The sequence below is a fragment of the Camelus dromedarius genome, chromosome X, assembly GCF_036321535.1.
Source record: "Camelus dromedarius isolate mCamDro1 chromosome X, mCamDro1.pat, whole genome shotgun sequence".
Lineage (NCBI taxonomy): Eukaryota > Metazoa > Chordata > Mammalia > Artiodactyla > Camelidae > Camelus > Camelus dromedarius.
Genome location: NC_087472.1, coordinates 69732219 through 69748206, shown reverse-complemented (window position 1 = coordinate 69748206; position 15988 = coordinate 69732219). Strand labels below are relative to the sequence as shown.

The 15988-nt window shown below is 43.5% G+C and overlaps 1 protein-coding gene across 2 annotated transcripts in view; it reads right to left on the bottom strand.

Moving 5' to 3' along the window:
* Positions 1-9197: 9197 nt before the first annotated feature.
* LOC116154884 (trafficking protein particle complex subunit 9-like) overlaps positions 9198-15988 on the bottom strand; it is a 57365-nt gene continuing 50574 nt past the window's right edge. For both annotated transcript variants that reach the window (XM_064483097.1, XM_064483098.1), the window contains 2 exons: positions 13212-13425; positions 9198-11079 (listed from right to left, as the gene is read on the bottom strand). In XM_064483097.1, coding sequence (XP_064339167.1) covers positions 11000-11079; positions 13212-13425 — 294 coding nt within the window. In that variant the 3' untranslated portion in view covers positions 9198-10999. The remainder of the gene's footprint in view (positions 11080-13211; positions 13426-15988) is intronic.

The window sequence follows — 15988 nt, the reverse complement described above, 5'->3', positions numbered from 1 at the left end:
TAGAGTCACGGCTGTCCTCCTGTGCCTTAGAGAAGAGGATGCTTTGGGTCTCTGTTCTACAATCTCTGTTTTGCTTTTTCTCCACAGTGTCTTGTTTTACTGGCATATGCTGAAACTTGAGTTACATTTCATAGCATTAAAACAAAAATCAAGATCTCTTTATCATTTATTAACTATTTGGTAAATAGTTTTTGGTGAATCTTTAACTTTATTATTAGGACTTACTGTGGCAATGTACAATACCTAGTTCCCCAGATAACAGCAGTGGCTTACACATGCTATATTTGTATTTCCCTCTTACATAAAGAAGTCAAGCAATCGGTACCGCAGGGCTGGTTTGCATGAAGGCCCCAGGGTCAGAGAACCAGATGCCTGTTATTTTCAGCCCGTCAACTTGTTGGCCCAAAGTGTCTGCCTGAGGGTCAACCATCAGGTCCACATTCCAGGCAGCAGAGAGGAGGGAAGAAAGGTGCTTCAGTTCCCTTTTGGGATGGTTCTGTGAAGTCCCGGATAGCTTTCCTGCTTTCATCTTGCTTTAGACAGAGGGCTGAGAGACAGCTTGCTATGAGGTAAGCTCAGCTCAGGACCAGCCATCTCCCTCGAGGGGAGGGGCGGGAGGGGGCGGGGAGGCACCGCTCATCCTGCACGTGGTGAAAAGCACCACGATGAGCCGCCGGGGGCCTCTGCAGTCGGTCCATTGCCTCGGGCTGCACTGAGCGGCTGGTAACGGTTGAGATTTTCACGTAGAGGTGCGTGTATGCTGGAACAACTGCTCGGTTCATTTAAACTAGTGGCTACCAGAGCACGTTGGAGAACACATTTGTTCTCACCTTCTAGCCAGTGACCTTCCCGCCAGGTTTCTGTCCTGCTGTTCATTTCCACGTTATTTTCCAAGACTTCCGGAGGAAATGTAAGCAGCCTGATGCTCAAATACTTTTCTTTGTGATTCCCCCCTTGTTCTTTGAAGGAACTACAAATTGCCTAGAGAACAGTGGATGAAATGCCAACACCCCATTTCTTTAAAGGTCTGAATTTTGGTGTTAGAAAATTCCAGAAAGACCCTTAAGAAAGATTATTTCTTTCAAATGTGATTTGGAACAACAAAGGACAATATACTTTATAGCACAACTTTTAAGACAACTGAATAGGCAGTAAGTTCACATAATGAAACATCCAACGTCTTTTTATTTCTCCTGGAAATTCCTTGGTTCTTGGTGTAAATTTTTAATAATTAATATCAGCTTTCTATTCTTTCTCTTCCTGTAGTTGTAGAGTTAACGTGAAAATAGCTTGTTGTGTCACTGAGAAAGCCTCCTGGTCAGCCTTCTAGCTCGTGTGCGTTTCGGTGGCAGGTGCGCTAAATTGTAGTTTTCAGGCACTTGAGGGATGCCCATCACACTGGCACTGCGGGAGCCTATATCTCACCCACGACCAGCTGAGACCCTCCTTTCCTCCGCTGCCTCGCCCAGGCCCCCGCATTCTGGTTCCTTCTCACCACCCATTTTCATCAGTTTCAGCCCTGCACCAGCAGAGCAAATCTTGGTTTCTCAAAGACCAGGAACTTAGTTCTAGGTTTTCTGTTAAAGGACAATGTATAAAATCAGGCAAATTGATATGACTTTTGAGGCCTCAGTATCTCTGCATTTAAAACAAGAACTTGAGTTACAATACTATTCTCTTCCACTTTTTAAATTCTAAAGCTCCACGCAATAGTTTTTTTAATTAGCTAAAATTTTTTCTAGAATATATTTTCCTAAGATTCACAAATATCTGTTAATTTATATTTAAAGATGTTATATTTAAAAAATTGAATGATTATTTACTTTTAAAAAGGAATTTAAGTCAAGAAATGTTTGATACTGAATGTTTACTATGAGTTCAAGTATGTAAGCTTAATTTTTGTGGCACTGTTGATAAACCACACAATGTGAGAGATGTGGGTTAAGGTTTATCTGGGGCAAAATGAGGACCAGAGCCCAGGTGAAAGCATCTCCGAGAGCTCGGAGGAACTGCTCTGAAGAGGAGGGGGAGCTCTGCATTATATGAGATTTCAGTGGAGGGGGACGTGTGGTCCAGTACACGTTTAGGCAGAGGCTGCTGCTAGTCGAGGAGTAGGTGTCTCTGTTAATGATTTTAGTGCTTTTCTAGATAGGAGGAGATGCAAGAATTTGGGCTCATAAGATTTCCTGAAAATGTCTAACCATCTGAAGGTTTTCTGCCCATTTTCCCGGAGCACAGAGTGCCCCATTCCTGATCTCCACCCTGAACTACTTTCAGAGGGTGTTGAAGGTCAGCAGCTGCAGTGGTTCCTCATGACTTAATCAAATCAGAGGCAGATGACAAGTGCCAATTTTTAGTTGACAATATGTATATATTGTAGGAAAAATTGTTACTTTCCAACTCTACCCGTGTTCTAGTTTTAGTTAGAGATCAACGGATAACTGTGTTAGATGACTTAGGTCAGACGAGGGGTTGAAGGAGTCATCTCGTGAGCCGGCCAGTGTTCTGTCAGCCTCCTTGAACACATTCAAATTTCTTTCTGTTCAAACAGCGTGCATCTGATTTTGTGAAGTTTGGAGCCTGTCCTGAGCACATGGGGTCTGGAGATGGCCCTGTTCCTATGGTTTTTGTTTATTCTGTGAATTATGGTGTGAATCTTTATGTGCCCAAGCTTCATCAAAATTTCAAACTTAAAGGATTTAAATATGGGAGATGGATGCCAAGTTCTGGGAATAGATTTTCAGGATAACAGCCAGGATTGGTAAAAAGTAGGGAGAATGGATACAGCCTTCAAAAAAGAAATGCTATTTTACAATTTCTGGCAGATAAATTAAAGTGCTTGTTGGGATTCTATCAGGAATGTTTAATTGGGAGACTTGCCTCCCATTTTCATGAAACAAAATAATTTTATTATTTGTTTAGTGCCTACTGTCTGGCAATGAAGTAGCCCCTTTGCATATAGTTTTATCATTTAATCTCTACAAAGAGTCCCAGGAGACCACACGTATCACAGGTGAGGGAACCAAGATCATCTAGGGTAAGTGTCAGGAAGGCAGATGGGCTGGAGGGCTTACCCTCCTTCAGGCTGAGACAAGGACAACAAGGTTTATTGACAAGCGTGTTGCTGAAGTGGTTTATTTAATACTTTGCTTCCTTGACAAAGTGGGTCTCTTGAAATTGTTTATGTCTGGCTTATCTTCCCCTCTCTCCTCAGCCTCAGGACTTCTCCTCGTAAGTAATATGAATTCAGCCTGAAGTGATTCAGGAAAATCAGAAAATAAAAAAATTAGCCCACACAAATGTCTGCTTAGTCCTTGTAATTCAGTATTTCCTAAAACTCCTAGAAACGCAAGGAAGGTGTGTTACCTCGGGGACTGAGTGCATTTGAAGAGTGAGAAATGTAGTGTGATCTGGTAAAGGCACAGGCTCTATAGACAAAGATCCGGGTTTGGATCCTGGCTTCAGCAAGTACTGAAAACATGATGACCCATAGCCTCAGTTTCTTCATGTGTTAAATGGGCTGATGGAGCTCACCTCCAAGCGGTCAGGTCAAAATGAGATGGTACGACTGACTCTCAGGCACAATGCTTGGCAAATTGCTGTTTTATGATGTCTTCTTAGGTAATTTCGTTGTCCATTGGCTTGCAAATACCTCCTCATTTGATTTAAGAAAAATAGCATGCCTTAAGAATTTTAAAAATAAGGAATGAAGATTTACTGATTAATGCTGGGTGTATTTTTATAGGTCATTTATTAAAAAAAAGTAGGAGTTCTCTAAAGAGAATTTATTCAGTGTGCCTAGAATATGATTCAGTTAAAAATGATTTTCCTTTAAATTCTTTTCAGAAATTTTCTGTGATTTTTTATTGAATAGTAGTTGAAGTTTTCTGAGGGGGTGTTATATTCTGAAAAGTTTATTCTAGTAACAATTGATACATTAAATAAATGATTCATATCCCTGGACAGCATAAAGCCCTGGCTTTTTTTTTTTAATATATATAATTTTGGGGGTTAGTTCTATGACGTTTTATTGGGTAGAAGTATTTAGCATTTCCATTTTACAGGCAGAGAAGATGAGTCATACGATACTCATTATACAAGAGCAGCAGAAGCTGATTAATTTGGGCAGAGGAGGAAAAGTGTGTGGAGAAAAAAATCCTTGATTCTCAATGCAGCTGAAACGGTTTTGATTTTGCTTTTGGGTTGTCCTAGGTTTCAGCGCATGTGCCTGGAAAGGTCTCTCGGGCAAAGATGCTAACTTAAGAAGGTTGTCATTCTAAATGCTCTTAAGAGGATTAAACAAATTCCACAGCAAATAAATGAACATGTTTGGAAGGTTTTCCACCCTAGTGTAACTTCCAGAAAACAGACATGATTCACTTGCTAAAGCAAACACACAGGTATATTAATGAGCCTGGCTCACATAACTGGACAGCTCGGAGGGAGCCTCATCTATTGGCGTGGGTTCCGCTGCAGGAACCGCACCTGAAGTTTAATTAGAATTTACTTCAAGCGAGTGCTGCTCCGGCCTTTTTCTCCCCAAAGTACGGAAGCGCCCTCCTTGCCTGGCCGTTAGTGTGCAGAGCCCTGCGGCGAACACACTCCCCTGATCATCAGGAGGGTGATGGAGACAGTTTGCTTAGAAGCACTTAGCTACACTCGCAGCGGGGATCATCAGTCACTTCTGTGTGTTCACCTCCACGTGCAGGGGAGAAAATCGACTTTTGCTGCCAACAAAAGCTAATTGACCACCAGTTGTTTCAGAGGGACTGTGATGTTGAAAACTGGAGTCCCTTTCATTTTTACATGTTGGATGCAGACAAACTGCACGGCAACACCCCCACTGTAAGTACACCCACCAGGGAGGGGATCGGAGTTCGGATCTGCATGTTTTAGTATTCAGATCCTGGCACTGGTCAGCTTACAGTGTTCTCGCTGGGTTTCAGAGACTGTTTCTGTAGTGATTTCTTTGGTTTCCAATAAATTTGCACAGCCGTCTCCTTCAGTTGAGTTCTGATGAGTTCAGTGGGGAGGGGCATGTGAAATTGGGGCGGGCAGAGAGGTGCAATGAAGACTAGACACCATCTGGTTACCTGTCATTTTTTATGGGCCAAAAAATGCTTGTCTTGTTTTCTTTTCTCCTCCATCCACCCCTTCAGGTCAGGGAGTCGTCTTCAAGAATTTCTTCTTAAAATATAAAGTAATGATGAAGGCAGCGTGTCTCTTTGGTTGATTTCATTTGACTTGGGTTCATTGTTAAAGATTTTCTGGTGAGCTCTTAAAAGCTGGAAGAGCAGCACAACCAAGGAGAGAAAGTCAGAGAAACGAGTCAGCGGCCCCTGTGATGTCTGGGGGACGAGGGCAGGAGGTGGGGCAGAGGCAGCACCATGGCCTCCCCTGCAGCCCTGAGGCCAACGTGCGCATGTAAAGCCAGCGTCTCTTGTCGCCATGTGTTCTACCAGGTCTCCAACTAAAGGAATGCGAGTAGATTTGGGGAGGCCTTACCTTTTACCCTCTTGTCAAACATCTTTAATGCTGACTGTATTTATTCAAGATGACACAGAGATCACCTGCAGAGCGTGAGGGAGCGGTGCTTGCTTCCTGTCCTGCCCGCCCCAGGCTCACTCATCAGACACCTGATTCTTACAGGCACTGCAGTGCCCGTGGGGGGAGTTCTGCTCCTGGGGGTCTCTGCTCCTGTGGGGGGAGCTCTGCTCCTCGGGGACCTGGACACGGGAGTGCTCACATTGACGCTGGTCGCACCAGCGCTGATCCCACTCCACATAGTGAGCCCTTTGTGTAAGTAGTAGAGGTGGGATCCAGAGTCTTCCTGTGTCTACGGAGTTCTCCAATAAAGCCAACTTGGAGGAAAGAAAGAAAATGCCTACTGTTCCATGACTGTGTCCTAAGTGTTTAAAGCTCACTGGGGAGCACACGTGAGATCTCACCCAGTAAATACTCTGGGGTCTTAACTGTGACTTGTCATGAATTTGGCATTCTCATAATGTTATTTCTCTTAAAATATGTCTAAGCAATCATTTTTGTGTGATGGTTATGTGTGCATAAGGGTCCTGAAGAAACTGTTGTGGATGGAAGTGTGGGCATCAGTGGTACCAGAAGGGCTGCTGGCCCTGGGGGCTCCCCGAGCTCCACACCATTTGTTACCAGCAGTCTTTCAGATTGCATCTTATTCCAGAGCTCACCAGGGCTCCCATCTCTATGTGTCTTGAGAGAATATTTATTCAGAGAGGAGGTGACAGGGTGCTTCCAAGTCTGGGTTCTGGGGTTCCCTGTCTAAAGGTGGCACTAGCACAAATCCTTTATTCATGGAGTAATGAAGGCCCCCAGTCTTGTGGCTAATTGGGCCTCCCTGTCCTTCTTCATGTTAGGAGCCGGAGGGATTGGTTAAGGCCCCCAAACCTGTTTTTGGTGAGCTTTCAGCCCTATCACGCCACCTGGGTTGTCCCGTTTCAGTCACATGACTTTGATTTTTGCAGGTAGGTGTGACTCCTGGACAGTGCCTGGGACTTCCAGGTTTCCCCTACAGTAGGAACACTGAAGAAAGTTCACCCCATAAGGTGTGTTCTGGGACCTCGAGTACAAGTAGGGACCCACAAACAGATATCTGGATGGGTGGCAATCAGGCCCGAGTCTTGGAAGAACAGAGATTCCATTACTGTTGTAACAGTGAACTTAAGGGAGGAATTCGGGAAGGTCTGATGCAATTGAGGCCAAAAATATTATCTGGTTTTTGTTGTTAGCAGTAGTGGTTTTTAACCCTTAGACCCAGTCCCCGCTTTTTATAAGAAATAATTTGTAACCTTTCTTTTTGGTGCCTGGAATTGAACATCATAGAAAGTGTAACCTAAGTATAAATATGATAAAGAAATAGGTATATGGAAAGATGGAGTACCTAAATTCTTATATTATGGGGTATTTTATATTCTATGCTAATTAGTGACCTCTCAGGACAAAAGGCACATACAAAGGAAGTCACTTATAATAAACTGTTTTTCCAAGCCTTACCTAACTGGGAAACAAGTGGCTTCACAATGTTAGCGCACCTCCCAGGTCCCCGGGGAAAACTCCTTGTCAGAGTTACACTTGCTGAAGGTGTCCTGTGCTAAGTGCAAGCAAATGCTGTTCGGAAGCTGCCCGGAGGCTGACTCCGGGGATTCCTTCTCCGTCGCAGCTGTGAGGGAGCCTTGCCTTTCCTGACCACAACCACAGAGGCGATTTTAAATTTCTGAAAACTGCCATACCACTGTATATCACAACCCCCACAAGATATGTTGAGTAAAGTAGAAAACTTTAAGTGTCTCCTTTAGGATAGAAATAGGATATAAGATAAATCATGATTTAAAAAATTCTAGTGCCCGAATAAGTGCTACATTACACTGGCTGCATTATTATGTTAGACAACTTCATTACCGCTTTTCATACCACATATTGTAGTTAGATTTTATTTATCTTTTTTTTCTTAAAGAAAAAAATCATATGATGCATTCTTGTGTCAGAGGTGACGAGCAGAGAGCAAGTGTAAAACCGGGAATCGTGATGCTGGTCAGTCTAAGATCGGCTCCGTCACTGCACAGATCATCTTAACTCATTTTACTCCACTTTTTGGAATTACCTTCTCACTTCGAAAAACCCCTGTGTCAGTTAGATTTGTTAGTAAAACAATTCTTTTTCTTACCTAGAGCATCAGTGATGTTTTCAAGATGATAAAAAAAACTTGCCCATGGCATTTAAACAGTCGCTTGTTCTCGTAATTCATGGCTCACTGTCTCGTATTTGTCACAACTGGAGAAATGTGTTTTCTGTGTGCAAACTCTCACTGCTTTGGTGACGCAGGGACACGTGTCCTTACTGGATGGAGTATGATAGTAGTTGTTTGCATTCTCTCCCTAAATCTGGAGTCCTGTGTTGTTTTCTGTTAACTGAAAAAATATGAAGTTATTTACCTAAATAGCTAACATCGCACCAGTGATGCCTATCAAATTGGTCCAACTTGGAATTCCCATATTAAATGAGATAGTAATTTCACAACCCAGTATTCCAAAAATTTGGATTGATGGTTCAATTATACCAGGGACATTAGCTGTTTTAATTGAATCAATCATTGCTTTCTTCAATAAAAGTTTCCATTCCATCTGCTCTTTTGGTTTATTGTTCTTCAGTGTTTCATTTGCTTTCTTTCCCAAATACATATGATTTTGGCTTTTGTCATTGAAAATCATTGCTGGTTTTGCTACCTCATGCTGGAGAGGAAGCCTTGTGACTGTTTTATAGTCACTGATTTCATGGTTGTATGAGTGCTTAATGCCACCTTGCAGGGGTGTGCAGACCTAATGAAGTGTGTACATAAAAGGCTTATTCTACACTGAGTGCAGGGTTAGTGTGAGCAGCCCATGTCATCAGTATCATAATTAATCCATTACAATCATCCTCTGTTAATCAGTGTTATCCTTCTAACGTCTCCAGGAGAGGAAATGTAGTATTCTCAATGCAAATCTTTGCCAAACTTTTAGTCAGTTCAACACCTTTAAAGCTTTGCTGTCAATAGGGCTGTGTGCCTGGTATCCCTACTTTTGCTTCTCCTGACCCAGGACGCGGTCTCCACGGCTGATGATCCACGAGACACTGGATTCTTGGTCCCATGGCTCTGTGTGTTCTGGGACATCTGGGGACTTCAGCACTGTTTGGGGGGCTTTGAGTCCCAATTCTTCATAGCATTGCTGAGATGAGATCTGTGGGTTCACCCTGATTCTTGAGTGTACGGTGCATTTTTTCTAGAACCAACACAAGCCAGCGTGGCAGCACTGCTTTGACCACATGCTGGGACAGCGTGTGCTTGTCAGTCCTTGGGCTTAAAATTTTCTGTTCTAATTTCTAAAATGGGGTATATTGACAGATACACTCTATGTAAACAGAAGCTCTGTGGGGTTCTCAGCAACTTCTAAGAGCATAAATATTCCTGCAGCTGCTAACCTTCCTCTCAAGAAGTGAGGAGCAAGCCGGCAAGTCCTGGGTGCCTGTGGCGGCCAAGCACTGCAGCCCAGGCTGCTCACTGCGGCGCAAGGAGAAAAACTTAAAAACCTACTTCCATGTTGTGTTTCACAGAATCTCAGAACTGAACGTTTTAATATTTAAAGAGGAGTGATTATTTTTTAATAAATTATTTTATTTTTTTCCTCTTTCAGTATTATTAGGTAGAATTATTACAGTTCAACTCCACATACACATATTGCATGTAAATACATGTATAGAGTACACTGCATTTTTTAGTTTACATATATGTACTAATTATTGTTTCTAAGAACATATTAGAGCTTTAGATTTTTAAACTTACATAGTTACCAGAGGAATAAAGACAACTACAAAAGAATAATAAACAGAATATGGTAACCCAATCACAAAGGACAGTCAGATGTGCTTACACAAATTCAAGAAATCAAAATAATAATTAGTTCATTGGTGGTCATATTATTATTGTTATTAAATTTAGATTCCTCATAAATGAAGTCATATGGCATTTTTCTTTCTCTTTCCACCCCACTTCACTTAGAATGACAGTCTTCAGGTCCATCCATGTTGCTGCAAATGGCATCTTTTATGGCTGAGTAGTATTCCATTGTAGATATGTATGACCTCGTCTTTATCCAGTCATGTGCTGATGGACATTGTGTTGTTTCCATGTTTCTTGTTCTATGTCCCTTCTGGCAGCAATTACTGATTTTAAATATTTTCCACCTAAAATCCTTCCTGAAGGAGATGTGGTAACAGGAATCAAAAACAGTTACAGCACAGGGTTGTGTGTGATGGGCCCTAGGGGCTTGGTAGGAAGGTTGGCGGAAAGGATTTCAGATTCTGATCAAACGATTCCTCCTATTGTAGCCCTGCTGACCGCCTCTCTCCCTGCCTGCCCTACAAGTCTGACCAGTCCCTTCTGTGAATCCCACTGTACTGTGCACAAATTTTGTCCAATTGGTATCATCACACAGGGAACTTAGGTGAGGCACCTAAGCTCCTGTGTTGGTTTCTTCCATCAGCCCTTAACTTCCTTGGGAGCCAGGACTGTCTCATTGCCCCAAGGATCCCTAAAGCCTAGAGAGATGCCTGATACAACTGGTACTTAGCGAGCACATGGGTCAAATGGAAAAACCTGATCAAAGGAAAGACCCTCATTTTTCAGACATGCCTACTTGAGTACATAGGGTAAAATGACTTGTCTTCTGGGATTTGCTGTCAAATACTTCAACAAAGGACAAGGCAAAGAACAGAGGTCTGAATAAAGGAAATATGGAAAAGTTTGTGAATTCCTTCATCTAGGTGATGGGCTTATTGTAATATACTTATTGATGTATACGAAAGTTATTTTATAATTTTACTATCATTAGCTGAATAGCAAGTATTAATACGTATTAATTGAAATCCTTAGAGCTGACCAAACTTACCCCACATAAAATCCTTAATGTTCTAGTAGTCTGTCTTATAGAGATCTTTTCCCACAAAGACAGGAAAAAAGGGAAAGACAGATCCCTGCAGTGTTTCCACGTTGTCAAAAGACCAAAGGCCGACACAAAATAAGAGATTCTAAAAAAGATAAAGAGGCTGAAATCAATGTCCCGAAAACCTAGCTAAGCATTCTAAACGGCCCGACTTAACTAACCTCAGCACTGCCGCATCAAGAATGGGGCAAATAGCACCTAGTGCATTTTTTTTAAATAAATAAATAATGATCCAGTTCCTACCACAGGCAATTATGATAAGACTGAGTATAAGTTCTAACACCAAATAGTGTACAAATTATAATTTCTACTTGATTCAAACTGCTTCTTCTATAAAATCTGAATCTTTTTATTGTTAAGACAGATTTGTGGCATATGACCTAGTGATAAAATTTTCAAGCCGCTTGTAATCAAAAAGTTCACCAATGTGAGAGTTTATTACATCAACTACTGCTTTTTGGGAAACCCATGTGCCTTGTCACTCTCTTTCATAAGACTTCCTGTGGAAAATTCAATCCCTCATTCAGGAAAAGGCTGAGCAAACGGTCTGATGGAAAATCTTCATACACTGCAACACAAGAAAATGAAAATGACTGTGAGCAGCCCGTGAAGCCGGCAGACACACACAGCTCACGACTGTGTTCCCGCCTCGACTTTCTGTAACCAGCAGGGAAAATGTGCTTCTCAAGAAATAGACATAAACACTTTTCAGATCCTGAGCACACAATTTCCCTTTCAGGGTTTAGTGGGCTTCCATTTAATTCTATGAGAAGTGTTTAAAACAACAGGACAACAGCTGAGATAGGGTTTAAAATAACTTTTATTTCTTAGTGAAAATAGGGCCAGCTGATAGTTATCATTTTTACTTTATTTGATCTCACTCTCCTAATTTACCTCCCCAACCTCCTCCACAAAATGATGGTGAACAACCCCTCCTGGGTCAGAAGGCTAAGTAGAAATTACCAATCACATGGAGGTGTGCTTTGTTGTTTTATTTTTCAAAAGAAACATGTTTCATTCATGTGATTTAATAATTAAGATCAAGAAACAAACTCTACTCAATAAATGGTAGCCAACACATGTCGTCATAGCTGCTCATCAGGTTTGGCCCCCCATTACGCACATTTACATGGACATCTGCCATGTGCTGTCATGGGACATGGTGAGTGCGGACAGGGTCTCTGCTCTCACAGGGCACACAGCCTGGTGGGGGAGGCGGTGTTCAATCATTACCGTTTTTTTTTTTCATGTACTTACAAATTATGGGAAATGCTATTTAAAAAGAACAAAATGAGTCAATGAAAGTGAAAAATACAAGGACTGTATTTAGGCTGAGGGAAGACAGGGAACCTCTTTGAAGAGCTGACACTCCACTGAGACCCAAAGGACAACTCCGGTGTTGCAGGTGAAGGGCAGGGTCACACTGATAAAGGGCTGATATCCAGAATATACCAAAATCTCTTTAAACTCAACAAGAAGAATGAATAACCTGATTAAAAAATGAGCAAAATGCCTGAACACACACCTCATCCTAGAAGGAATCTAGATGCCAAAGAAGTCTATGGAAACATGCTCCACAGCATCTGTCATCAAGGGGCTGCAGACTGAAACAGCGAGGTACCACTGCACACCTGTCAGAACTGCCAAAAGGCAGAACACTGACAATACTGAATGCTGGTGAAGATGTGGAGCGACAGGAATTCTCATGCATTGCTGGCGGGAATGTAAAATGGCCCAGATACTTTGGAAGACGGTCTGGCAATTTTTTACAAAACTAAACGTACTCCTACCATATGATCCGGCAACTGTGCTCCTTGGTGTTTACTCGACAAAATGGAAACTTATGTCCACACACAAATCTGCATACAGATATTAATAGCAGCTTTATTCGTAATCACCAGAACTCAGAAGCAACTAATCTGTTTTTCAGTAGGTGAAAGGATAAATAAACTGTGGTCCAGCCAGAAAATGGACTATTATTTGGTGTTAAAATGAAATGAGTTATCAAGGCATGGAAAGACATGGAGGAACCTTAAATGCATATTATTAAGTGAAAGAAGCCAATCTGGGAAGGTTCTGCAACTGTCTGATTCCAACCGTATGGTGTTCTGGGAAAGGCAAAACCACAGAGACTAAAAGATCAGTGGCTGTCAGAGGCTAGAGGGGAAGGAGCAGTGAATGAGGTGCAGCACGGTGCGTCTTTTGGGTCACGGAGACAGACTACGCTGTATGATGCTGTGACGGTGGATACATGTCATTTTACATCTGTCCAAACCCACAGAGTGCACACCACCAAGTGTAAATCCTAGTGTCAAGCATGGGATGTGGGTGATGATGACGTGTCAGTGTAGGTTCACCCATTGTCGCAAATGCACGCTCTGGTGCAGGCGTCAATAGTGAGGAGGCTGTGGGGACAAACTGCAGTTCACACACCCAATCCAGCCCAGTCACCGCTGTGAATAAAGCTCTGTGGGTGTGTGGATTGTCCGGCTGCTCTGGCGTCTGAACAGCAGAGCTGAGCAGCTGCACCAGAGATCAGGAGGTTTGCAGACCCTGAAATATTTACTCCCAAGCCCTTGACAGAAAAAATTCTGCTGAGCCCTATTCTACACGAATCAGAATTCACCCTGATGAGACAGGACAGCAGGGCCCAAACCAGGCGTGGTTAATGGGACTGAAGCAATGGCTTAGTTCCAACACCTTTGCTGAAGTCCTGCAGGTCCAGCGACAGACTGTAGCCAGGAAGCGTCTGCAGAAGGAGTCGGTAGCAGGTCTTCCCGCCAGGCTCCGAGATGCCGGGGGCCGTGCGCTGCATGGGGGCCACCCGCTTGATGAAGGCGGACTTGCAGTGGAAGCCGATCAACTCATAGAGCTCGGAGAGGATGCTGCACTGCTGAATTCTCTCCTCGGAACGCTGAAGCACAGGGAGAAAAGCAACAAGCATCTGAGAGAAACATGTAAGTGAAAAAAGACACGTAAAAAAGGTTTTCCCATAAAAGAGAGACCCGATGACACAGGAAGAGGAAGGCTGACTTCGTGCACTGACGGGACCGGATGCAGAAACGCAGGGAAGCAGCGCTGTGCAGACACTCCAGAACCCCTCCGGGCCCCACCTCTCTGCGTTCAGCCTGTCCTTTTACTAGAAAGGCCCGTATTCCCTGAAACGTAGGAATCTGCTACCTACACATGAGATGCAGAGAAGAGAAGGAGCAAAAGGAAGGGAAAGTAAAGGAACAACAGTTCATCTAGACCCTAGGGTTTGGGCGGGACTTTCACCAAACACACAACTTCTCAAAGCACAGAGCACACAGTGAGAGGCTGACAGAGTGACTGCGACTTCTGCTCCTTAAGCACCAGCTTCCTGCCAGCACACTCTGCTCCCCTTACTGAATCATTACAATCATCTCAGAAACTATTACTACCCCGGCTCACAGGCAAGGAAATCTGAAACTTGGGGAGGAATTATCATTCTGGACAAAGTACCACGGCCCAGAAGTGTCAGAGCCTCCAGCAGACCCTGGACTAAAATGCTCCGCTTCACCACGGGCCCTGAGTCTCAGGCTGAGGCCACGTCAGGTCTGCACGGGCCCAGAGCACAAGCCTGTGGGACAGGGAATGGTCCCACTCGAAGTGCCAGGCCAAGACCCTCAGGAACCTATTAAATGAAACCAAATCCCCAAACTCATTTCCAACTCACTGCCCTGTCCGGGAGGACTGCTCGGGACATCTGCACTGTCACCTGTGCACAGGCTGAGCAAGGGGCCCAGACAGTGAAGTGACGTCCCAGTGGAAGTGGCTCGGAGACCACTTCATCACACTCTCCCGGCTTCCAACGTTAACTCTCCATTCCATTTCCAACTGGAAAGTAAGTTTAGACTTGTTTTCCTCTCCAAGAAACAAAGAGAGTGGTAACATCAGCAGGAAACTCAAGACAGAGGAAGAGTCTCCTGGCCATCTGGAAGGATAGGCCGAGGAGGGAACAGAGACAGGAATCAGAAATACCCGTGTTCCAGTCCAAAGTCTGCACGTCGCTCGCTTTGACAGCTTCCTTATTAATACAGGTGATAAAATCTAATTATGTTTGTTGGGAAAACTAAATGAAATAATGAATGTCACTAGCATAGGTCTAAAATCCTCCATGAGTGTTCCAGAAATGGACATGATCATGGTTAGTTACTGTCTGCCAAGTCTTGGGTGCTAAGCCCACATCAGCCAGCCAGAGTTGTGCCAGAGAATGCCTCACCAGACAGCAGCCTTCTCCAACTTGGAAACTCACAGTGTCTGAAGAGCAGGCAGTGGTGGATGCTTTGGGACACTCTGGAGGTAGCACTCCAGTGATGACTTTAAAAAGCTGGGGAGAATTCAGGGGACCATACAGTTCAAATACAGAAAACACACTCCATGTCTACCCACATTCATCTCTAGCCATGATATTTCAGAGAGGAAATACATATTCAAACTTACAACAATTTCCCACATAAGTGCATCAAAACAATTTGGAAAGAATGTAACTTTCTTTAGATCACAAAGCGGGGATTACAAGGTTTGTACTGAGAGCCCTACTTGTAAAACGTCTGCTAACATAACTGGGTCCACTATCAGTTATCATAATTCGAAGAGAAGGATGGAAAAGAACAAAGCCAGGCTATTATGCTCCGGTCTTTTCTTGGGTTACAATGTCACAGAGGAGACGGACAGGTCAACAAGGAACCACTCAGCCGTGATCACGGAGCCGGGGAACGGGATGGGCAGCAAGATGTATGACGCAGCCGCAGCTGTGACCGTGCTTCTAGTCAGGTACCGAAAGTCACCTCGACAAGGTGTCAAATGCTTGTGCCCACGTCCTCATCACCTGACAGGTATTAAAGAGAAATGAAAACTTATAAACGGCCAACACCCTTGGCGGGTACACCGTCCAAAGAGCAAAGTCATAGTTTGACAACTGGCCATCTCGGTTCCCTAGGATTCATTATTGGAGAACCTTAAAAACCACTTCTCTGTCCTCAAGAAGTGCTGCCTACTTGTCCTATCTTTGGCTCAGGGATGCAGCACGTTCAAGTGGACTTTAATGTCTGCACAGATTTGACTGTCTTTCTCCAGGTTCCCTTGTCCATTCTGAAGAGGCCTGAGCTAAGTCCATCCTCCTTAAGATCAATTCCCTCCAGTGACAACTCATCGAGCCTGCAATTAAAAGCCAACTGAACAGGACTGTCCTCAGCTAAAAATGTCACCCACCCTTCACTGCTCTCTTAATCTCCTCTCCTGGCTAATTGCAACAGACTAACACCTCCCTCCACCCAGCTCCCCAACTATGTCAGTTTGTCTCCCCAATGAGAAAGTAAGGTCCATAAAAGAGGAGACAACTCCACAGTCATATCTGAATTCCTAGCATATATTAATGTCAATAAATAGAACTATGATTATGGCTTCTCTCCTTTAAAACCTTCCTGGTTATTTAAATGAGACCTTGGAAGAGA